At 39.6% G+C, this 25,801-nt stretch overlaps 2 protein-coding genes across 11 annotated transcripts in view; one reads left to right on the forward strand and one right to left on the reverse strand.

The window, feature by feature from the left end:
- The window catches only part of BGAL10 (beta-galactosidase 10), a 63,806-nt gene extending 46,083 nt beyond the window's left edge, over nt 1-17,723 (forward strand). For 6 of the 10 annotated variants that reach the window (XR_016044616.1, XR_016044617.1, XR_016044618.1 and 3 more), the window contains 4 exons: nt 14,191-14,301; nt 14,795-15,006; nt 15,816-16,152; nt 17,351-17,723. Coding sequence is in view for 2 of the 10 variants with exons in the window: in XM_020674965.2 (XP_020530624.1) it covers nt 14,191-14,301; nt 14,795-15,006; nt 15,816-16,152; nt 17,351-17,461 (771 nt within the window). In the remaining 8 variants the exon portion in view is untranslated. The remainder of the gene's footprint in view (nt 1-14,190; nt 14,302-14,794; nt 15,007-15,815; nt 16,153-17,350) is intronic. The other 4 variants (XR_016044619.1, XR_002283093.2, XR_016044615.1 and 1 more) reach the window with 1 other exon arrangement.
- A 3,037-nt stretch (nt 17,724-20,760) lies between these two features.
- On the reverse strand, nt 20,761-21,132 carry LOC148779815 (uncharacterized). The gene has a single exon (XM_088850613.1). The coding sequence runs from the start codon at nt 21,130-21,132 to the stop codon at nt 20,761-20,763; it is 372 nt and encodes a 123-aa protein (XP_088706739.1).
- Between the last annotated feature and the right edge of the window lie 4,669 nt (nt 21,133-25,801).

Raw genomic sequence — 25,801 nt, forward strand, 5'->3', positions numbered from 1 at the left:
AGGGAGTTTGGAGTTCAAACAATGAAAGTAAGTGCAAAAATTTATTTTTTAGATTGCTTGTTTTATTTTGAGATGTCTTCTTCAGGATCTAGTCGAAGTAGAGATCCGGGTTGAAAATATTGTATAACCTAAATCCAAATGACAAAAATTGAATTTGATGTAATTTTTGTGAAAAGATACGAAAGGGAGAATAAATTGGTTTAAGAAGCATATTGCTGGTATTAAAGGGGATGTTGCCCCTTGTAAAAATGTTCCTGAAGCTATCAGAGAGGAGATTAAGTAATTTACGAGTTTTGTAAAACAAAAACAGGAACAAAATTCTTGTCATTTGAATAAATCTATTTCTCTTACTTCTAGAAGAAGTAATCCAGGTTGGAAGTATGGTTATAACCCAAAACCAAACGATAAAAATTGTATAAGGTGTAATTTTTGTGAAAAAGATACTAATGGGGGTATTAACCGATTCAAGAAGCACATTGTTGGTATTAAAGGGAATGTTGCATCTTGTAAAAAGGTTCCTATAGCTAATCGGGATGAGATTAGACAACTTCTAAATTTAAAAGAACCAGAAAATGATGAAAATAAGTCTTGTTCTACAAAAAACTCTTCTTCAGGTTCTTTTAGAAGTGGTGATTCGGGTTGGAAGTATGGCTATAACCTAAATCCGAATGACAAAAATCGTATTAAATGTAATTATTATAGAAAGGATACTAATGGGGGCATTTACCGGTTTAAAAAGCACCTTGCCGGTATTAAGGGAGATGTTGCCCCGTATAAAAATGTTTATGAGGCTATCAGAGAGAAAATTATACAATATTTGAGTTCTGGGAAGCACAAAAAGATAGAAAAAGGTAGAGCAGCCAAGACTCCTAAGGCATCTGTACATACTAGTAAGAGGGAGGTAGAAGAAGAGATGGAAGAGGCAGATTCAGAAGAAACATAAGAGGACAAGCGTTATATTGAAGACAGCCTCAATTCTGATACATATGATGAAGCTGACCCTATTCCTTCTGGTGATGATTATGATGATGAATGAAGACTCTTGGTGTTAAGTGTTGACTGTTGTGTTGAGTGTTGACTATTGTGTTTGTATATTTTTTGAATTTCTGTGTATTTTGTTTTCTTATTTTTGGTTTCTACTTTCTAGTTTTTAGTTCTACTGTCTAACTTTTATGTGTACAGTCTACAGTGTATCAGTCTATCGGTGTATGCTTGTATGGTTTTACTGTTTTGGCATTGTATAAAAAATATGGATTATGGTCTTATAGATTATCAAAATACTGGGATTATGGTCTTAAGTTTTTCTTTTTTTTTTGTCAACTGGGCCGCCCAGGTTCTGACCGCCTACTTAGGTGCTAGGCAGCCTAGACCCCCATGGTCGCCTGGGGGTTTCCTAGTGCTTTTTTAAACATTGAAATGTTCTTTGAGAGGACCCCTATACTTGTGTTGGAATATGTCCCACAGGGGTGTACCTGTAATCCATTGAGAGCCGAATGATGGGAAGCTCTGGCTCAGTGACTTTGATGTAACCAATTATGTGTCTCTGCCATAGACTGTGGAGCATAGGTCTATTGGGTCAGCTTGAGATACCGGTGGAGCATCATTTAGGGCAAGCCCATTGGAGTAATCCGAGGCCATGAGACTCACTTACCCTTTGTCCAATTTAATGAATATGAAAAATGGTGAATAAATGTTCATAAATATTTTAAATATTTATTGTGAATTCTTTAAAATTTGTTTATTGACAAAACTGTACTTTTAATATTTGTTTAGACCTAATTCCATTTGAGGACTGCCACGTGGCACACCTGAGTGGCCAAAGGGTGGCCGTGTGGCACCCCTAGCCCCACCATATGATCAACGCCCAGTTGGGCGCTAATCCCAAGGTGGGGGATGTGGATGACATATTATTTTGTTATGTTATATATTGTTATTTAACTTATTATATTATGTTATAACTTAAACTACATTTTTGTCACATGTTTATTTTATTCACACAAGTACCTTGTTGACATGCGTAAGGTCTATTTTAATTTAATTTAACTATTGAATCCATTAAAATTCGATTTTTGAATTTGAATTTCAAAAATATCTTCACACATGTATGAAGGGGACATTAAGCTTATTGTAGTTGATTCGAAATATTAGATCGATCTATAAGGTGATTGGCTTTCATAAAGGTGTACTTTTCTGCATGTGTGAGTTTTACCATTTACTTTATTGCCCATTGCCCTTGATGAATCTCTACACTATTTAATTATTTAAAACTAAGGGTTTTTGTGTATGGGCAAGTTGGATTCACTAGGAATAAAAATATGGAGCTAAAAATAAAAGAGTAAAGTGGCCTTACTTAGGGTTTAATGTGGGTGATAATATGAGTTAATATAATTCTTCATGCTGTCTCGCTCCCGTCCTCTCCCTTCTCACCTTCCTAAATGCTGGACCGACATCTACAATTTCTACCCTAGAACCCTACCGTCCTCTCCGTCTCTCCCTCCTCCCTTGAGATCTTGGCCCACCACCACCTTTCTTTCCTCGCGCCCCCTCTTAAGGCCTCTTTCTCTCAGATTGTAGCCTCCTCTAAGCCGGTTACTTCCCCTCTACAACCCCCCTCTGCTACAGCAAGAGCTTAGGAAACCTACCTCTGAAAGGTCCCCCTTCCTCCCTTTTTGTATCTCCATTAATCCTGAAGAGATTGCAAAATCGAAGCCCAAGTTGCTTGTGTCTTAATTGGTCTTTTCCAGCCAGGGCGCCGTGACATTAGAGGAATTGAAAGGGCTGCACAAAATCACTGGAGGGAATCCAACATCACTTGCAGCCGCCTCGCTAATGGCGAAATCCTTTTCTCCTTTCCCTCTTTGAGTTGCGCACAACTCGCTCTTCAAGATTCCAATACCTTCTCCTTCCACGGAGCCTCTTGCCGTCTTCGACCATGGTCGCCCTCAGAGGGGTCTTTTAGGGAACAAAGGATGTGGTTAGCTTTCAACCACATCCCTCTCCTAGTGTGGAGACCTGAAACTTTCCGGTGCCTTGCGGCTTCTTGTGGATTCCTCATTTCGATACATTGGATTTTGATCGAAACCCTTCCCCTGGGTTCAATTTGAGTCGTGGTGGAAGTTTTGGACCCCAGTCTTATTCCCAAAACTTTGTGGATCGAAGTAGACGACCTCTACTTTCCAATCTTGATGTTTTGGACTATGGCCTCCCCTCCCATTTTCCTCCACCAAGCCACCCTTGCCAAGTCAAAGGCCACCGAGTCTGCTTCTTGGACCTTGGTCTTCAAGAAAGCTCGACTGAGAAGAAGGCGTCGACGGCCTCCAGATCCATCTGATGCCAACGGTTGCCACCACACTTTTCAGCCGCATCCGCCGATCCAGTCGTTGGCTCAGCCGCCTCCTCTTACCCCGCCCTGCGGTGGGCAGGCCTCCCCTGACCTGTTTCCCCAGAAGCAAACCCCCCCCTGACTCGTCCATTTCTGCTTCCCCCCCCTTTTCTTGTTGACCCGGAAAGGAGGCCCAAAGTGATTTGCTGCCTCTCTCCCTCTCTTCGAGCATCTCGTCTAAGCCGGGTTGGTCTTTCTTGAATGTTCTCCCCCCCTCACTTAGACGCCCCCTGTTCACCTGTCCTCCCTCTCGCCTACCCCGATCCATGTGGCTCCTACTCTCTCCCCTGTACAGACAACCCCTGTACACATGTCCTCTCTCTCACCTTCCCCGATCCACGTGGCTCCCTCTCTCTCCCTAGTACACGCGTCGTCTGTGGCTTCAACCCGCCCACCGACATCACTTCTTGGTACCTGTTCGGCACCGTCTGATGCCATCCACTTGTTCCCCACACCTTTTTCCCTCCCTCCTCGATCACCTCCCGCCCACACGCCGCCTACCTTCCCTCCCTCGGTCATTTCCCCCTGCCACCTGTCTTCCTCGAGCCCCCCCTCTGCCTTTCAGTCACTAGAGCCGCCTTCGATCTCCCCCCTCCGATGATATGACTGCGCCTGCTCCTCCCTCTCATCTTGCTCTCCTGCCGAACCCTCCCCTGCTTCCCGGTATCTCTTTCATCGATCCAGTTGACCCCGGCCTTTTTGTCCCCCGGCTCGAACGAACATAGAAGATTCCTTCGCCACCTCAGTGCCCCATTTCCCTCTTCTTTTCCCCTTCCGCGCTCGCCCTGACCCCCTCCTTCCTTCCGCTTACCATTACCTACTACCCTCTTTGCCTCTCTGTGTCCTCTCGTCCCATCTTAACCCTTTGGAGCCTTCAGACCATCCTCACCTCTTCTCTATGGACAGAAACCTCTTCCCCCAAGGCATCGTGACCACCCATACCTGGGACCTCTCCCTCCCGGATACTGACTCCTTATCCTCCTTGTTGGCTCCCTATCTCTCATATACCCCTCACCTAGTTAGCTTTACCAAGGTCAACTCTCTTCACTTCACTTGGCCCTACTCTCACTTTGCCCTTCTTGCTACCTTTTCCTCTGTTCAGACTTTCCTTTACCTCGCCTATCTCCCTCTTCCCTTTCGTTCCCCCCTTCACCTCAGCTCCCTGAGTTTCAACAAGCTTACAGTTCGCCTGTTTACCCCCCTAACCCCTATCAGGAGCCCACCTACCTTTTGGACCAGCCTCCAGTCGCCCAGCCACTTCTCCACCCTCACTTTAGGGGTCCTCCCTCGCCCACCCTATCTCTAGTTTATAGAATCATGGGCTTCCACTATGACGGACCAAAAGGGGCCGGCTCACAAGTTCCTCACCGCATACGCGCAAAAGCAGGTCCAAGGTAAGACTCAAAGGCCAGAGAGAATTACTTAGCCTATTCTCTTTCCCCTCCGTCCAGGACAAGCCTACCTGGGTCTCCCCAGTTATCCCCTCTATTTCTTGCCTCAGGAGGTCTTCCAGAATGGCCTCATCCCCCCCTCCCTCTCTTATTTCATGAAGATTGTTACATGGAATATTAGAGGACTGAGACAACAATCTAAGAAGAACGCTGTCAAAGACATCTCTCTCAAACATTCCCCCTCTGTTCTGGCCCTAGTTGAAACCAAACAACCAGCGCCCACCTTACGGCCAACTATGGGCCTAACTCCTCGCTTAGAAACAGACTCTGGTTTGAACTGGACCATGTTGCAGCTCTACCACACCCTTCCTGGTGTTTGGGAGGAGACTTCAACGTCACGAGATGGTCCCACTAGTGAAATACTTCTACCTCCATCTCCCAGGATATGAGGGATTTTGCTGATGTCATCACTAGGAATGAACTCATCGATATTCCTCTTCAAGGTAGTCAATTCATGTGGTCTAACCATTCTCCTAATCCCTCCCTCTGTAAACTTGATCGCTTCCTCTTCTCTACCAACTGGGACGAACTTTTCCTTGGATCCCTCACCTTAGCCTTACCCAAACCTACTTCAGACCACTGTCCCTTCCTCCTGGATACCAACACTGTACAAAGAGGGTCAAAACCCTTCATGTTTGAACTAGCCTGGCTTGAAGAGGTTTCCGTTTCTACTTTGATACCTCTCAGGTGGCACTCTTTCTCACCTCACGTTAGGGATAGAGCAGGATACAGACTTCAGACAAAAATTCAGCTCCTAAAAGCTTCCCTCTAGACCTGGAACAAAGCCCTATCTGGCATTACTCCCAAACCAAATCAATCCTCTTGGACACTGTCCAATGTCTTGACCACTTGGAATAATCCAGAGCCCTTGACACCTTGGAACTTAACCTCAGGGCCCAAACCAAACTCGACTACCTGTCTACCCTCAAAAAAGAAGAGATCTACTGGTTCTAGAGATATAGGATAAAGTGGTTAAAATTGGGGGACCTTAACACTGCTTTTTTCCATTGTATAGCTAATTGTCGTCAAAGGGACAACACCATCTCTTTGCTCAAAGTTAACAGCTATTTGACCTAACCAGCACAAATTGAGCACGTTGTCGTAGAGTTCTTTCGAACTCTATATTCTACCCCCACTGGCCTGAGGCCTAGAATGGCTGATCTCGATTTTGTTGCCATTAACTGAGGACCTACCAGCTTCAATAGAGCAACCTTTCTCTGAGGATGAGGTCCTACAAGCTTTAAAAGCCCTTGCCATTGATAAAGCCCTAGGCCTTATGGTTTCCCAATTGCACCCTTCAAAACCTTCTGAGGTACTTTTCGTTCTGACTTCCTCAATTTCTTCCACGAATTTTTCCAAAGGGGAATCATCCACAAAGCCATTAATTCCAACTTCATTGCCCTCGTACCTAAAATTAAAGGGGCTGACGAAATCAAGGACTCTCGGCCAATTATGCTCCTGAACTCGATCTACAAAATCTTGGCTAAGGTCCTTGCCAATAATTCAAAAAGCAGACCGCCCAGCATCTGGGCAGCTGCCTAGGCGGTCCAAAAGGCCTGGGCGCATCACCCAGGCCTAGGTGGCCAAATTAGGTAGGTATCCTTGGGCGCCCGCCTAGGTGCCCGGGAACCCGCTTGGGCGGCCGCCCAGGGGCTGTGCCCCGCCAAAGGGTGGAAATGCCACTTGTTGAGGCCATTTTTGGGTCATTTTGGGTTTTTTTTTTTTAAATACTAAAAGTGCAAAATTGTGGGTTTTAGGTTTCAAATGAACCTAAAACCCATTAGAGGCTATTTTTTAGAGAGAAAAACCCAAAAAAAAAAAATTTTACTGGGCCGCCCAGTTGGCGCTGAGCTGCATGGACCCCCTCGACCGCCTAGTGCTTTTTGAAACACTGGACTCCTTGCCTCTAGACTCCAACAAGTCCTCCCTACGATGATCTCTCCTTCCCAATCTACTTTCATTCAAGATAGACAGATTTGGGATGGGGTCCTGGTAGCCAATGAAGGTTTCCACTCGAGACATTTAGCCAAGAAACCAGGTTTAATTTTTAAAATAGATTGGGAGAAAGCTTATGACCATGTCGACTGGTCCATTCTGTAAGAAACCATGGTGAGAATGGGTTTCAGGGATCGTTGGAGAAGTTGGATGAGGGGATGTTACTCTAACCCCCATCTATCCATCCTTATCAATGAGTCACCGAAAGGCTACTTCCCAGCTCACAAGGAGCTTCACCAAGGGGATCCCCTTTCCCCCTTCCTTTTTGCCATAGTCGCAGAAGTTTTCTCTAGATCTCTCTCCCGCCTCTATTAGTTTGGCCTCGTATCTGCTTTCACTACTAGTTATCAGGGTCCCACGGTGTCACAACTGCTGTATGCAGATGACACCTTCGTCTTCCTTGATGCCTCCCGAGAGGAAATAGACACACTCAAACTCTTCCTCCTGTGCTTCCAGAAAGCTACAGGATTCAAAGTTAACATGAAGAAGTCCAAAATGTTGGGGGTTGCCATGACAAAAGCAGAGGTTCGTGCTCTTATCCCAGACTGGGACTGCAAAGTGGAAGATCTCCCTTCCACCTACCTAGGCCTTCCTTTGGGGCTGGGAAAACCCAAAAATAGACTTTGGTCTCAGGTTCTAGACAAAGTAGAGAGGCGCCTTGCCACTTGGAAAGGCATATATCTCTCCCTAGCAGGTAGAGTAACTTTGATCAAGGCTACACTGGCAAATACCCCGATCTACTTCATGTCCCTGTTTCAGATGCCAGCACAGGTGGCCAACCACATGGAACAACTTATGCGAAACTTTCTTTGGTCGGGCCAGGCAGAGAAGACCAAATTCCACCTTGTAGCATGGGATGACATCTGCCTACCAAGAAAGCAACGGGGTTTAGGGATTTAGACCCTCAGAAAACATAGTACTGCTCTCCTAGGCAAATGGTGGTAGTGCCTTGCCACCCAACCTGAATCTCTCTCGGCTCAGGTGTTGCGTACTAAGTACGATATACATGATGAAATTTGGGTACCAGAGAGGATTCAAAAACACAGGGCGTCAGGAGTGTGGTTGTCCTTAGCCTAATCACTGCTACAGTTCAGAAGGTACATTAGATTCCACGCCAGAGAAGGCCTCAGGGCCAAATTTTGGACAGATCTTTAGCTTGGCACATCCCCCTTGTGCAAGGCTTTCCTTACACTCTTTTCACTTTCCTCTGATAGAAACTCCACCATCGCTGAGGAAATGCCTCTCTCTGGTGGTCGAAGAACCTGGAGTCCCTCTTTTCGTAGAATTCTCTCAGATGATGAGAGTTCTCAGTTCCAATAACTTTTGTGTGCCTTTTCCTCTCATTTCCTCCCATCTTTTGGGAGTGACACTATTTTATGGAGCCTTCCCCCTTAGGCCTCTTTTCAATAGCTTCTTTCTACAAAATTCTCACCTAACCCCCAACCTTCCCTCTCAATCCCACCTCTATCCCGTCAAAAGTGTGGTCCACTAGCGCCCGACCAAAGATTCAGTTTTTTAGTTGAAATGCCTGCTCTCAAAGAGCCCTCACAGTTGACCAATTACAAAAAAGGGGCATCTCCACACCCAATAGATGTGCTCCATGCCTCTGTACGGAGGAATCTAACTCTGACCTTTTTTCATCCTTTGTGACTTTTCTCAAAAACGTTTTGGTATCCAATGGGTCACCCCACCCATTGTCCGTGCTCTGATCACTCAACTTTGATTCTCAGTGGCCTTTGGCTGGAAAATCATTATGGAAGGCTACTGTGGCTGCCACCATTTGGACTTTATGGTTGAAAAGGAATAACATAATTTTCAATGGTGCTCAGCTACTATTGCCAGCTCTCTTCTACAAGATTGTCTCGTTGACCACCTTTTGGGCTTCAAATCACAAGACTTTTTTGGACCTTTCTAGGAACACCCTTCTCTCTCAATGGAAAAATGTCCATAACCACATGCCTTCCAAACCCTCAAGAGATAACAACTGGCAACGACCACCAGATGGCAGCATCAAGCTTAACTTTGATGGCTGCACTCTAGGTAATCCCGACCCTTCAGGCGTAGGGGGTGTTTTCAAAGATTGTCAGCGAAACGTCCTCTATACCTTTTCAATGCTTCTTGGGATCTATGATTCCCAATATGCAGAAGCTATGGCTCTACTATTGGGTTTGAGAAACCTCAATCCATCCTGAGGCACACTGATTGTGGAAGGAGATTCCTTGAACACCATCTCTTGGGCAAGAGGCTTGTCCCCTCCACCTTGGCAGTTGTCCTCCATCTTTGATGAAATTTCCCATATCTGCAGGGGTACGAGCGTCTCATGGCAGCATACTTGGAGGATGTCCAACAATCTCGCAGATCTACTGGTGAAGGAGGGAGTACATATGGATACCAAGGCCAGGTCCAACTCCTTTTTTGTTCAAGACCACAGCCGTACTACATAGCCCGTCTTCATACGAGGAAGCCACAACTTAGTTTTTATTTTTATAAATCTCATTGTATATCTTGTAACATGGGCGAATCTTATAAGCCTATACCGAGAATGGACTACTAATGTATTTTTACTGTTAGTCACCCTGTGAGGGTGCTTTCAGTCCTAGATCCTGTAAATTTTTACTCTCTTAATACAATGTTAAAAGTTCTCAAAAAAAAATGTCGGTGATAATGGTGCTAAATTCCATCGCTTTATTCTAGTGGTTGGATGGGGATGGGTGGCTAGGGTATATTGGCATCTCATGTGCCTTTGGATAGATGCATCAAGGGTGTTGATGATATCCAATCTTACACACTATGTATATATACTTCTCTAAGTCTCAAACCCTACCCACTTGGAAAAATCGATTTGTCTTGAATTGAATAGAGAGGAAAAGAAAGAGATCAAACCTTGTGTGCTCCACATACACCCCTTTGCTCTTGAGAGTTCCCATCTTCATTGAGGATCTTTGAAGTTTGATGGTGGTCCTTCACTCCATAAGATTAAGCTTATCTCATACTTTGGATTAAGGTATTATCTTACTAAGCTATTTTTCATCAAAGATCGTTTTATCCTGCATCAAAGCTTCCTGGAAATTTCATTTATAGTTCTGTTTGGATATTATCTTCATGACATTCCCACATAGTGTGATCCTTCACTTGCTTTTGTGTATTATGCATTGATGAACCTTTGACCATGCATAGTTTCCCTTGACCTCTCTTGCACGAATTTTTTTGAGCATCTTTGAGTCTTGTTATTCAAATTCCAGGGATATCTAGATCCTCTTAGAAGTATATTTACTCATTTAGAGTTAGAACTTTTGTATGAAAAGTTGTTGTGGTGGACCAATGGACCACCATAAGTAGTATTGCTCTATCTTGCTCCATATTGATCCGATTTGCTCCATTCTTCACTCCATTCTTCTTGCAAACTATTTTAAATGATTTTGTGGACTCTTAGAAGTGGTTTTAAAAGTGTAAGAGCTTCCTAATTGGATTAGATACTCTTGCAATATTCATTAGAACAAAATTAAGCCCCTAAAAGGCTTGAATTTGTAGCCCGGGTACAAGGAGTTCGAACCATGGTTTCTCACATGTTTGTATACATGTTTATTTGTTGTATTTACAGTTATTAAATGATTCATGGTTGAAAAAGTTGTGTATGTTGAGTGAAAAATAGAATTGTGCTTGTAATCTTGTGGTATGAGCTTTAATGATATGTTTTATTGCTTATGTGAATTGAAATCTCTTTAGATTATTACGATCAAGTGTATAATGTGTATGAGACATTGTGTTTATTGATGAGGATGAAAAATGAAATTGGAGTTATCATGTAATTTTGGTATAATGAGAAATTTTAAGTGAGTTATGTAATATGTCGTCTAGATGTATATTGTGAGTATTTGGACATTGTATAGAGTTTAATTATATTTTTTAGTTAATGAATTTGTAAGGAACCTATTAGGGTTGAATTTGTATTATTCAAATGTGTATTATATTTTAATTAAACTAAGCTTGTAGGCTGGATTTTATGTATTATGGTTTTGTATTGAGATATTCATGCATTTAAACCCTTGAGTTTTAATACAATGGAAAATTTTTAAAGATTGTGTACCTAGCCACTTGGTTTTATACCTCCAATACGCCTTACAGCAGGAAATGCAGTCGAAGATGATTGACAGTGTCTTCGCTTTCCTTATACAAAATCCGTCCTGTAGACATTGGAAGACTATGTTTTTGGAGCTGATTTCTTGAGGATTCTCCTATGGATGGTCAGCCAAGTGAATAGCTAGACTTTTGTTCGGGGCAGGAAGGAGCCAGGCCTGGGAGGCCATATAGACTGGAAGGGGTTTTCATTCCAGATTTGCTTGTAGAATGAAGACACTTTGAACAGTCCTGAGTATGATTGGCTCCACAACAGTTGTCCCTTCCATGACCAGGGAAGAAAAATAAGCCTCAAAGGGTGATTAGAATGGTCTCCAACTCCTATGAATCAGCTTCGTTGAGGTTTCTCCAATGTAGGAGACCATACCTGATCCCCCCCCCCACCCCCAACCCCAACCCCCCCCCCCCCCAAAAAAGAAAAAAAAAAGTCTAGGTAATTGAAGACTGCAATTCTGGTCTAAAGTTGGCAAGAATATTGTGGGAATTGGCAGTCCAGGGTGACAATGCCAGGCCAAAAGTCTTTTCTTTCTCTATTTCTTTATTTGGGCATTAGGTGAACACAATTGCAGAAAGGATGAATGCCTAAAGGACTCCTGTCCACACCCTTGACATCTGATTGTTGCCAGGGCATTTTTGGAGTCAAACTCGAGTCATCAAAACCATTGACATGCTGTATAACTCGGAAGATGGCTTCCTTGCGATGCAAACCTCCACAGCCACTTGCCATAAGGGCAGTGTTCATTGTACTTCAAGGACTTAATATAGCCCGCCCCACGTTTTTAGCAAACATTTTCCCAGTTAAAAATGTGTTGCTTGAGGTCAACTCCATCCCTAGACTAGAGAAAATTCCTCATCATCTCTCCAGTTTCTACAACCATAATTGGCATGCAGAAAATAGATTATTGGAGGACAAGAATGCTTGAAAGGGTAGCTTTGATAAGGGCCAGCCTTCTGTTCTAAGAAAGGAACCTATCTTTCCAAGAGGCCAGGCACCTCTTGAAGTGTTCGATGATCAACGTCCCACCAGCGTTTCTTGGCCTCCCAATGCACAAGGGAAGCCCAAGATATTTTTTACGAACTGCACCCTTTTTAGCAAGTGGCTAGATAGTGTCAGTCCAACCGAAATGCCAATTAACAAGTCAATTCATTCTCAGACCCATGGCCATCTCAAATAACACATAGACAACCATTTTTTATCTGCCTGCTATGGGATAGCAACGCAAAACACCGTGTTGTCGGTGTATTGTAAGTGGGAAATAGCGGGGTATGCCTGAAAGATGTTGTAGTAGTATGCATTTCAGATGGACTTGCTGAAGACTTTAACAATGATAGAAAAGAGAAAGGGGACAAAGGATCACCTTCACATAGCCCCCTGGAGGCCACGAAGAATCCTTGTGTACTTCCATTTATGAGCACAAAGATTGCCACTTATGGCTGAAGAATGTAAGCTATAAAACATGGTAGAGGACTTGCCAATCAACATGTTAAGTCTAATTTCAACACTAAACCAGGGGCTATTAATAAATATCTATAGTTTAGACATTCATGTGATATTAATGCACCATCGAGGATTTGGTACTCTTTGATGAAAGTGCCTTGGGTGCAGAAACTAATGAAGTCCAGCACCCCTCTCAGGCGAGTGGCTAGGACCATGGACAGTATCGTATTGGTAATGTTTAGTAGAAAGTGTCTAAATAACTTGAAGTCTAGATTCTAAATGCAATCATGTGCCACTTATCTATTACGTATTGATGTAGCTTTGCAAATTCGAATCTCAAAAAACTTATACAAACAACACTAAAAACTTATCGACAGGTTATTGAATATTATTTTTTTAAATCATTTTAAATTTTGCAACCCCATATCCATGTCCTGATGCTTCAAATCAAACTACCTAAGTCATGAAAGAACATCAGTTACCCTTGTCATAGTTGTAATCCCCCTCATCACTGATCATTATCATCATTTACACTATGGCCCTCTTCCTCAACTCCCATTTGAAAAAGAATTGGCAATTAATTTCTAGGAACTAGCTATGATTTTTTAAAAGTTTTTATTGGTAAGAACTTGCTATGATGTGGTTTTTTTCTTAGATATCATTTTGAAGTTTTGGTTGAAAAACAGAGTTTGGCACTCCAATTCCTAAAATTTCACGAAGAATTTGGTCAGAACCTCAACAATTTGAGTAAAAACATCAGCCTTCATTTTCAAGATAGACTTCTCCAAACTTTTCTTTTTGAAGCTGGATTGCTGCACTTAATATAGGAGAAAGTTATCATGAACCCATGTAAATGTACTGAGCAAAATTTCTTATCTAGATGGTTTTATTGATTGTCATTATATCATTAACCCGTGTAATAATCATCCAACCTATAAAACGAAAGTTATCCAGACACCGCTGAGAAGTGGAGTAAATCAATCCCATTCTTGAAATCTTTCTCAACCTTTACGACAATATTGAGTCTTGATAATGGGGTGGTGTAAGTGATGTGGAGCTAGTTTGTTTTCCTCATGTCCTTTCAATTTTCTTATCTCACCACATCCAGAGCCAATGCTAGTACTCTCATCAATGATTATAATCTAGCCTTCCTTGAATGCATCTTGGTTCAAGTGGCAATCATGCCACTTCCTCTGAGAGAAGCTCTTACGCTGTGTGATGCTGCTACCTCACATTGCAGTTGCCTACTAACTCTGAACATTTTCTCCAAATTATGATGCTTGAATATCATGTATGCCATATATGTGTCATTTCCGGGAGTGTGTATATTTTGATAGGGTATTCTGGCATCTCCCCTTAATTTTTATATTCTGAATTGGTTTACTTCTCCAAAATGGAGCTGATATTTTGACCTTGTTGTATTATGCCTGTCAATGAATTTCCATCGATCATTGTTGTAAATTCAGAAGCTTATACAGTGAGTGGAGAACACTTGGCACCAAGCAGTTAGACTGACCATCAGCCCATATGCTTATTTAGTCCCTTTCAGTCTTTTCTTTTTCTGATCGTCACTGTTAACTTGATATGGTTTGAGGTTGAGATTGCATCTGCTGGTGCATCTTGCCATGCATAGTTTATGAACATATCAAATCCAAGGATCCTTTACCCTAGATACATAACATTGAAAGTTGCTTCCTTTTCATTCGTTATTGCAGGCCCAAATAAGCATTATGTTGCCAAATAATTGATGCCAACTGCTTGTTGTTACCCTTTTCTGATTCTTGCAGATTGGATTGGAAGGAGAATACTTGAACATTTACAAGGAAGATGGACTCCATAATGTAAAATGGATCTCCACTTCAAATCCTCCAAAGAATCAACCTCTCACATGGTATAAGGTATTCCTTACAGTACTCAATTGTTATTAGATAAGCAAGTAGGGCTCTTGTGTTGGCCACATGTTCATTGTCAACAACAGTAGTTTATTAACATAATCTTACTTGGATTTACATAATGTGATCCATTTCATAGTGTGAAACATGTACCATAATTACAAGATGAAAAATTAAAATAGTGATAGTGCATTTAAAAAGAACGGGGGAAGTATCCCACTTTGAAAGAGGTGATTCTTGATCTCTCGGTTTATTTTGGGAGGATCACATGCATAAGAAATTAATTTGTGTCAGCTTTCAGAGCTCCACATCTCTGTAGTTTTAGAGATGGCTTTAGTTGATTTGATACCCTGGAGTTTGTCAAAATTTGAAGTTTTATTTAGAATGAGTTTTACAGTCATTTGTTTCTCAACTTTTTGAAATCTCTCAAGAAATGAAGCCCTGCCCTTCTTACTATGACTTTCAGTAACGTAACTCTGTGCATCTTGGAATTTCACAGGCAATTGTGGATGCTCCAAATGGAAATGAACCAGTTGGATTGGACATGAAACATATGGGGAAAGGCCAAGCATGGCTCAATGGGGAGCCCATTGGAAGATTCTGGCCCCGAGTAAGCTCCATAAATGATGACTGCACTCCTAAGTGTGATTATAGAGGCAAATTTTTCCCAAGCAAATGTGGCACTAGATGTGGGGAGCCCACTCAAAGATGGTAAAGCACGAAGCAGCTGTATTATTATAAGTTCTTTTAAAAGATTCAAAAACCTGTTTGGAATGCCCAAGAACCACCTGAATCTTTCATGAAACTTCAATGCCCATGTGAAAATATTCCTGAATTGGCTTCCATAGTTTTCCGAAAGGCAAAGTAAAAAATGTAACTATTTTGATTCTGTAGCTCAGCTTCAAGAAAAACACGTTTCATGTATCAAAATATGCGTGGTGCTTCAGAAATGTGGAATTTCAAACCAGTACTGGAGGCAACCTCAGGACGTTTATCTAGACCGTTCAGTTATCTGGGCTGATTGATTATTTTACCTCCTGTATTTGGAAAATCAGAGTGTATCTTAGCAGAATATGCTTTTTGTAGTCCATAAATTTTTTCTATGATACACTCATTTGTGTGCTTCTGAATACATCCTGGTTAATACATATTTCTATAATACTCTTGCTCGTGTATTTGACATATAGCCAGGGGTAAAACAGTCACAAGAAAAGGCCTTAGACACTCAGTTTCTAGACACCTTTTTTATGATTTGTTTACTCTAAATGCTGTTTCCTTTTCTTTTTTTTTTAAATTACTGTTTCCTTAATGTTTTTTTTTTTTTGAAACTACTGTTTCCTTATTGTTAGCAGTAATTGATTGAGTTTTGAACCCCCTGGAGCTTTGCCTTTTTTTTGCCTGAGAATCAAATCAAAAGCAACTGGAGTGTAGAGAAACAAAATCAAAAGAGCCTGCATTGTATGAAAAGCACCTCGAATTCTGTTTTCTGGCTTACTTTCCTTGCTTCCCCCTGCTCACAGGTATCACATTCCCCGGTCTTGGTTCAAGCCTAGAGAAAATTTGCTGGTGATTTTCGAAGAGAAGGGTGGGGACCCTTACCAAATCTGCTTTTCTAGACGTCGTGTAACTTCAGTTTGTGGTCTCATTTCTGAGGACCATCCGCCATCTAATACAGCATATAACAAACAAGACTCATCATCTAGTATAAGACCTCCAGCAGGCATACACCTCGAGTGTCCTGGCTCTTCTCGCATATCTTCTATAAAGTTTGCGAGCTTCGGGACACCTCAAGGAACATGTGGCTCATTCCAGATGGGAGCCTGCCACGATCCTCTCTCAGTTTCCCTGGTTGAGAAGGTTGGTTGGTCTTTTCTTTTTGGCTGATTTCTATCTCAATGATGCTAGTGTTCAGAAATTGAATGATGCTTTTTTTTTGATGAAGTTCAAAATGTTATTAATAAAGCCTTACAAGAAGGAAATTACATCAGTGGAGACTAAAAGAGAAGGTAAAGAGATGCCCCCTTTGGCAAGAGAGTCAGCCACAGAATTAGCCTCTTTGTAAGCATGGAGAAAGGCCACCGACATAGTGTCCACCAGATCCAAAATCTGTAACCAACTAGATCTAAGTTCCTAAGGAACACACTGCTCTTTCTTACACCATTTTATCACATTCAAGGAATCCTCCTCATTCTCACAACAATTACCCAAATTCCGAGAAAGGAAAATTTTCAAACCTTGAAGAAGAGCGAACATTTCAGTTTAATTAGTTGAGACTATACCAACAAGACCTGCATAGGAGAAGATGACATCACCATAGCAATTACGCAATACATCCCTAATACCAGCCAATCCCGGATTCCCCAAGGAGCTGCCGTCAAAATTCAACTTGAGACCACCGACACTAGAGGCAGTCCTTATACATCTATGTCTAGTCTTAAAACCTCCCATTAAAAAGACATTCTGCAAGTTAACCGTACATCTGGTTGCAGGATCCCCCAAGTTTCTTTTGTCACAGACAACCAATACCATATGGTCAACTTTATCTTTATGAGCACTCTATTAAAAGGCAAACTCTCCCCTTAAAAGGTCCTTCTATTCCTCTCCTTCCAAATTTTCCAAAGGACTGCCCGCTAGCAATCTTCAACACCTCTTTGCCTAGAGATGGTAAATGTTGAAAGGCTAACTGAGAAACAACATCCATCACATATTGGGGTAAAGAAGTATTAACCCCAAGTAGCCCAAACAACCAATACCAAATCCTAGAAACAAAGGAACAATGGATAAATAAATGTGCTCCCGATTCCCCATCTTCTTTATAGAGTAAACAAACATTCGGAAGAATTTTATTTCTCTTGATCAAGTTATCGATTGTCAAATTCTTGTCAAGAGCAGCTAACCATATAAAGACCTGAACCTTATGAGGGATGGGCCATTTCCAGATCTTTACTATAGAGGGCAAAGACCATCTCCATCTATCATTAAAAAGCAGCTTGTAACAAGACTTTACAGTGAAAAGACCATCACAGTGAATGATGCTTTTATTTCGAACATGCAGGTGTGCCTAAATGCCCAGGAATGCTTGGTGCAATTGTCAAAGGAGAATTTTGGAGAAGATCCGTGTCCTGGTTTGCTAAAGACCGTTGCAGTTGAAGCTGTATGCCAGTGAGGACGAACATTATCTCTGTCTTTCCCTCTCTCATTTTTAAGAAGTTGAGAGCAAAGCTCAATCTTCGTCTTCTCTCTTTTGAGCAGCTTCTTTTATATAATTGTTATCGTTTAAACAATCTTCAATTTCTGAAATATTGGACAAGTGAGGAGATGCTAGCCAGCCGATTATGCAGGAAATTCAAAGCTAAGTGTATTCCCTTTGAATTACTTGTACACAAGCCAATCCTTATATAATAAAAATGTTCTCGCATTTTGATTTCCTCCGTCTTTGAATGCTCTTCTGTTTGTGTCTAAACTTTGTTGGCACCCGATATCTCTCCATCTCGATCTGCCTTGTATGACGGCAATTACTCTCTATTTTTTGCCGATATCATATACATTACTAAACATGGTTATTGCTTTCCAATTGGTTGTTATTTGCATTAATTGTTGCTCCATTTAATCTTAATGATTACATGATTGGTCAAGTAATAACAATATTTGTATTTTTTTCGGTATTGGATTAGTCTTTTTGGTAGCTATCCTTAAATCTCCCATCTTGTGAGCAAACATTCTGGTTTTGGGATAGAGTCCCAAAAAGAAAGAAATTATAAATACTATATAACCTAGGATTTACCTTTATGAATTTTGCTGAAGATTATATGCTCCTGATTGTGTCCACTCATTACCTCTGGTAAAAGAGGAATATTTTATAACCTTTTTCAACCTCAATCTAGCGGCAACATCAAACTATTATATATATACATTATATGTGCATGGAAAAAAATATCATATAAGATCAACATATAATCCAATATTTGGATAGTCAAGTCTAAATGTTGAGAAACCTAATTCAAATTTCTTTTTAGTAATACCCTTGATGATTCTAAAGTGGATCGCTAAATTTCAAGCAGAAAAAATTCCTCCTAAGCAGCTCTTGTGACCAAGTGTACAAGTTGCTCCACCGTGCGAGGGTTCCATGTACACTCCTAGTTTTTCTTTCAAAATTATAAAAAACAAACAGTGGAGATGAACCACCTGGGGATGGAGCTCCACGGTGTGAAAACAACTTTTCATTTTTCCTGATTATCTCGTGCACATTATGGTACTTGCAAAAAATGACTATCTTTGATGGTAAGACAACAGTCATTATGAACAAGAAAATGCACGCAAAAAGCGCGAGTTCCAAAGAATATTTAAATAAAAAATAAAGAAAAAGACAATGCTTCAATAAATTGATTTTTAGAGAGGATGGAAGTGTAAGCATATTGGTAGTGTCTTTTGGAACAAAAGTGAGAAGATATGAAGCAATAATTAAAATTATTATTGATTATAAGTAGATCAACAATACCTCTAGAGCTGTAAATCATGTATGTTGTTAATAATCAGTATTATTTATTACTGGTAGATCAAAATAATATTATAGATTATTAATAGATCGGAAAAACTAACAATAGTATTAGCAATATATATTCTTGATAACTTGTATAAAAATCTCTTTTTACTCTCAAAATTTAAAAATAGTCAGATGTATTTAATATTTTACACTTAAGTCCCACTTTTTTTAAAGTGAATGTTCTATTTTAATTTTACCTCTTTTTTTAAATCCAAATAAGCCCAAATTTTTGGAATTCATACTTCTCATCATAATTCACGTGTAAAAAATATTAAAAACTATATGATTAAGTTAAAATAAAAATGACCAATAAAACCCACAAATTTCACAATCTTAAGGATATTTTGGCTATTTTATTTATTTATTGATTTTTTTAACAAATATAAAAAATATTAACTCCTCAAATTTGAGCTTAATGCGATGTACAGAAAATAAAATAAAATTAAAATGCAATACACACCTTAAAAAGGTGGACTTTAACATAAGAAATAAAGTATACATGAACATTTTCTAAATCTCGATAATAAAATGCGCTTTTTTAGAATTTGAATTCCTGATAAAATAGGATGTCTATCAATTGTGTGAAACAAAAATAAAACCCCTAGATTGCTAAATATCAAAGCGCTAAACCCCAAACTCATCACCCGTAAATCAAACCTTAAATACGTTAAACCGAAATTCAAGAGAGTGAGGGAGAGGACCATACATTGTAGATGAGAGAAAGAGTTGATAGAAAACTTTGAGAGAGATAACATTGTAACAATCCTAGGTGGTTTAAGGGCCTAATTTTCCGCATTTCCATCACCCAAGGGTTTTGGGACGTATTGGTTAGGTACCTAATATTTGGTATCAGAGCAACAGCTGCGACCCAAGTTCAAATCGTAGGAAAGGGCTACCTGAAGAAATAAAATCAGAGTGATGAGAACCACCATAGAGTGAGAGCTACTGAGGACATCGATCATAGGAAAAGGCTACCTTGTAGAAAGGGCTACTTGAACAAAGTGAAAGCCGCCATAGAGTGAGAGTCACCATAGAGTGAGAGCCGCCGAGGACATTGACTGTGGAGCATGGTGGTATGTAATGATCCTAGGTGGTTTAAGGGTCTAACTTTCCGTGTTTCCATCATCAAAGGGTTTTGAGATGTATTGGTTAGTACCTAACAAACATCATACATTGTATATGAGAGAGAGAGTTCATAGAAATCCTCCTTAACCTTCTTTTTCATCAATAGGGGGGGAAGAGAGAGATTATCCTTGTAGGGGAGAGAGAAGTGAGCCGATGGAGAGAGGAGAGTTCCAAAGGCAAGAGTGAGAGGAGTGAAATGAGAGCTCCCTTAGGGGGTATGACTCATCATTGGGAAGGAAGTTTTCAGACTTTCAGCACTCTACCCTCTACTACAAACACTCTCAACCCAACTTCTAACTTTTGACTTTCCATGCCAGGCACAAAAAGTTGGAAACATGGAAAGGATTTCCAAGTCTCTTTTCGAATATAAAATGGGGGAAGCTACAACATCGAGGAAAGTCGGAACCCAGCTCAAAATTTCCCCAACATCAAATGCCCTAAAGGCTTAGGTGGTTTCTAAAGCCCTTTCTTGAGCTAAACCTCCTTAGGATGCAAAGTGATATTCAGTCCATTATAAACGTATATTCTTTTTTCTTTTTTTGAATATAAACATTTTTGTAACTTTCAAGAAATAGTACAAGAGGAAAACAACAAGAAAAGAATAAGATATGGATTAATTAAGCAAAGTTAGTGATAACCAACGAGCCCCAGTGAACACCACTTTTGGCAAGAGAGTCTTCCTTGACATTGGACTCTCTGAAAATATGGCATAGTACAACAAATTGGGATAGTATTAGCTCTTTAATCTCCATAAATAATGACGTTAGCCTCCATGTGAACCTAGCTTCCCCCTTTCACTAAGCTATAATATTTGCATAATCCCCCTCGACAATTTTACCACACTCCATGCCTATAAGTGGTTTGAGCCCTTCTAGCAAACTCCTAGCTTCCGCCTCATTAACAGTAGCATTACCACAAGGCTCAGAATAAGACATAAGAATCAGCCCATCATGATGTTTAATGAGCCCTCCAAATCCTGTTGGCCTCATCTTTCCAAAAGAACTACCATCAAAGTTGAGTTGGACGCTATCCACATGTCGAGGGGACCAAGGAAAGGTATACCTCCTCCTAGAGAAGCGTAATTGGGCTATCTCCATAGGGTTCAGAATGGTCTGGATCCTCGGGATGAACTTGCAATCCTTATTCACTGAAATCCAATCTGCTACCATTCTCATATTCAATCGTGACAAATTGGTCACCTTATCCTCGAAAATTCTCCTATATCACATCCTCCAAGTATTCCACATAACGTTGACCCATAATGATCTCCAAATGATGCGTCCTATTTTTTGGATTCCTAGTGAAACCCACTGTTGTAGCATCATTCTCATAGATGTTGGTATTTGAATATGAAGGTTAAGCATCTTCCCCAACTCCATGAACCCGAAATATATGGACATTGGAGAAGAAGATGCTCAATAGTTTTATTATCAGATTTACATAAAATGCAAACGTTGGTTAACACAGCCTCTTTTATGGAGAATATAAATTGCGTCCAACTTACTTTGGGAAGCAATCCATAAGAACATTTGCACCTTTGAATGGACTTGTAGTTCCAGATCTTGGCCAATTCTTCATCCAACATTCTGCTACGATATTGGTAAAGTAAGGCTTCACAAAAAAATTACTCAAAGTGTTGAAATCCCAAGTATTGTAATCTTCCACTGAAGGAGAGTAGTGAAACTAATCTAGCATGAGTTTGGAATTCTTCAATAAATATGTCATTCATCCTTCTTTACCTATATGGAACATACTACATACCATTAAAACCGTTCTTCCCCTTATCTCTTTGACTGTACCCAAGGGATTACATACCTTTAAGAAACCCTCTGGGAATAGGTAGCGTAAATTGGAAATCCCCCGGCCATTTATCATATCAGAAAAGAGTGTTTTCACCATTTCTCACAATCTTACAATGTTGCCAAAGATAAACAGGTTTGCAATAATCAATCCCTTTCCAAATAGGAGAAATAGAAGACTTATTTCTTGGGCATTGGATAATGTTATTTGTCTCATCAACACCATATTTTTCTTTGTGGACAACACAATATAAAGAGTGGTTATTTTCATGACATCTCCACCACTATTTTGTGAGCAGCCTTATGTTCATAATTTTGAGTTTCCTAATACTTTAGCTTCCCTCTTTGGTAGTTGCACAACATTGATACCATTTAAAAAGGTGTAACTTCATGGAATTATCAAACTTCCCCACAAAAATGCTTTCATGATGCCTGCTAACCTTCTGACTACCTATCCAGGTATTCGAAACAAAGATATATAGTAAACCGGGAAATCGAAGAAGGTGGATTCAATTAATATTGCTCTCCCCCAAAGAAAAGCATTTAGATTTCTGAAGGTCTAATTTATTATTGCATCTTTCAACAATAGGATCCCAAATGGAGCGAGGAGGATGGCCAACCGTTGAAAGTATTTTCAAATATTTGCAAGGCAAACTTTCCACACTACATCCTAATATTCTCGCCAAGTGTATTACTAGGTATCTGCACATTCTACTCTAATAAAAAATATCTTCAATAGATTAACCTTAAGACCTATAACCAACTCCATGCACTTTAGAAAAATCCAAAGATTTTTTTATCTCATCCTCTTCAGGATTACTAAAGATGATTGTATCATTAGCTTATTACAAACAAGATACCAATAGGCCGTTGTTGCCAATCTGAAATCCAAATATATGTCCATGATCCACCACATATTTGAGCATAATATTGAAGCTTTTGACAACAATAGTGTCGAGAAAAAGCGACAGAGGGTCTCCTTACCTTAATCCTCTCGAGGTCTTAAATAACCCACATGTCTTCCCATTAAATACGATCTAAAAAGTGAGTGGTAGAAAGGCAATCCAATATCCAAATTCTCCATCTTGACTAAAAATCCATTCCGCCCAATGCCTTTCATGACAACTACTAATCAACTTTATTATCGGCTTTCTCGAAATCCAACTTATAGATGAGTCATGGTTTGCATTCTTTAGATCTAGAGTGTATGCATTCCAGAGTAACCATGATATTGTCCATAATTTGCCTATCTTTGATAAATACCGATTGAGGAGCACCTGCCGTAATCTATTTGTTAACACTTTTGCCACAATTTTGTATAGATTACCCAGCAAGCTAATGGGTCTGATATCTTTAATTTGTTTGATCACTGTTATAAACATATTATCTTTCTCCTAGCGCATCATATCATCATCATACAACTAAGGACACCCAAGCAAATAACTTAGAAGCATTCATACGGATGATATCCCATAACCCCAACATCCTCATATCTTTTACTAATAGAAAAGTTAATTGAACAACGAGAATCAATGGGGTTTTTATTACTCACTCGAAAGTCACACCCCATGTCGAAGCCGTGTGTGTCTTACTACTGTTATCCCTAGCTGTGTTTCATCTACACCATTTTTCTGCATTTTTGGTTTTGTTTTTTTTTAATTACGAAAATAACCTTGACGATAGTCGTTTTACCGTAATACATATTGCAAGTTTTATGGTAATTAAAATACTATAATAACTTGAAGTAATATTATGGTACTTTAAGTACCATAATAGATAACATTTTCTTTATTGCATTCTTTCTACCATAATAAGTTGAAGTTTTACTACGGCAATCGAAATGGCGTAATACTTTTACGCGTTATAACCCTAACCCGAAGCCCATTCTTTCTTTCTACCATAATAAGTTGAAGTTTTACTACGGCATTCGAAATGTAATAATTTTGCACGTTATAAACCCTAACCCGAAGCCCATTCTTTCTTTACGGTTCTTGTTCTACCGTTATAGAGCTCTCAACCTTTGAGTTCAATCTCTCACGGGACTCTCTCCCTCATCAGATATTTGGGGTAGAAATATTTCTCTAGATTTATAAATGAGGTTGTATATTTATTTTTTGATTCCACGTTTCGAGCTTATTGTGTGATGATCGATTATATTGTTTATATATTCTAATCTTTGTTTCTTTGAAGTTGTTCTTCATTGTGTATTTTTTTGTTGTTATGCATTGATCATATATATGCGTATACACTTGAAAATGTGCTACATATCTAACATATCAGGATAGTTATAGATGAGAGTTTCGCTTTATGAAACGGACGTTGTCTTATGGAGATAACAATAACATAATCCTAATTGTATATGAAATTATGTCTCATGGCTCTAAGAAATGTGGCGAACTGCCATTATATTCATGAGAAGCTATGATTTTTGTGATTTCTAAATACCATTTTTTTTGCTAAGCCCTTTAAATGAAATTATCAGTATTGTCTCTTTAATTAATTAATTAAATTAAATGAAAATAAAATAAATGCTAGTATAATTTTAGCGAGAAAAAGATGTTGAAATTTTAGAGAGAGATGTAGAGTTGCTGCTGTAATTTTAGAGAGAGCCAGAGACACATAACTGTTGCTGAAAATTAGTGCATTTTTTTGTTTGAAATATTAAAAGTTGTTATGCACACTACAACAAGTCGAGTAAAGGTCAACATATTTTGCATGCATTATTTGTGGCTTATAATTTAGGGATTTTCTACATATTTTATTTGCATCATAATTGTCATTGCCTTACATAATTGTCCTATGCTTTGGTCTCCTTAAGTGAGAAAATTTTATGATCTTGATTGAGTGAATTCAATTTTTGTGATTATGTTATGCTATATTTTTGTTGAAAATATCAAATATCATTGTAGACTATCTCTCTTGTGCTAAAACATATTCATATATTTATGAGAATTAGTCTTATGCAATACTTGACATAAAGTAGTTTGTTGCCTTTCTTTATTAGGCTTGTGTTGCATCACAACAGTGCGAACATAAACTGTTTGAGAAAATTTTCTTTGAGGTTGCAGCTCACTGAGAGTCGGCAACCTATTGATTTGACTAGCAGACAACCCTATTCTTTTAATCTTTGTTTCTTTGAAGTTGTTCAACGTTGTGTATTTTTTGTTTGTACTTTATTATAATTTCCTTTATTCATTTCTCATGTATGCAATGATTAGCTATTTATAACTTCTCGTGTTCACACCTAGGGCTTAAGCTCTTTTGTGCGTTTTGTGTAGTAATGATTGTAATTAAACCTACTTGATTCACTTGTATCAAAAGAGTCCAGTGTGATTAAACCTACTTGATTCACTGTGATTAAACCAAAAGAATCCAATGTGATTATTATGAGTTTGTTGTTTGTGATGGTTTTTTGAACATGGACCATGGCAGAAGATGCACCCTTCCTTGGAGCTCTTGAGATTCCTACATTGCTTAATAGTCAGAGAGAACATATATCACAAAAGATCTGGGAAGGAGATGTATGTACAAGTATTTAAAATTATATTATTTATCTATCATATTAGTTAATCAATTTATTTATTTTAGTATCTGAAATTATAAATTGCATTTCAAGATCGGGAAAATTACCTCATGATGAGAATCCCCTGCAACTTCTTTATGGCCTTTAGCAAACAACGATCAAATTAATTTGGTCTAGAGATCAGGATTGTATCCTCTAACCATAGTATTGATAACTCACCATGACCGTGATACATTATCTACTATTATCGAGAGGTGACGCGTAGAAACGAACACCGGGCACTTCAATATAGACGTCAGAGAGATGATGCCTACTCTTGAAGATGCATGAAAAATTCTCTGGTTAAAGGTGACTGATGTAACTGTAACTTTGAGGAGAGTGGAGAACTACAAGGATTATATAGTCTGCATGATAAGACCGCTGCCACCTGGTCGTAGCCATTCTATTATCCAGCTGACATGGTTGAGGAAAACTTTTAAGTGGCTACCACAGAACTATAACCGCACCACTCTTTTA

This window comes from Amborella trichopoda, chromosome 11 (assembly GCF_054954075.1).
Source record: "Amborella trichopoda isolate Santa Cruz 75 chromosome 11, AtrichopodaSantaCruz75HAP2 v2.0, whole genome shotgun sequence".
Taxonomy (NCBI): domain Eukaryota; kingdom Viridiplantae; phylum Streptophyta; class Magnoliopsida; order Amborellales; family Amborellaceae; genus Amborella; species Amborella trichopoda.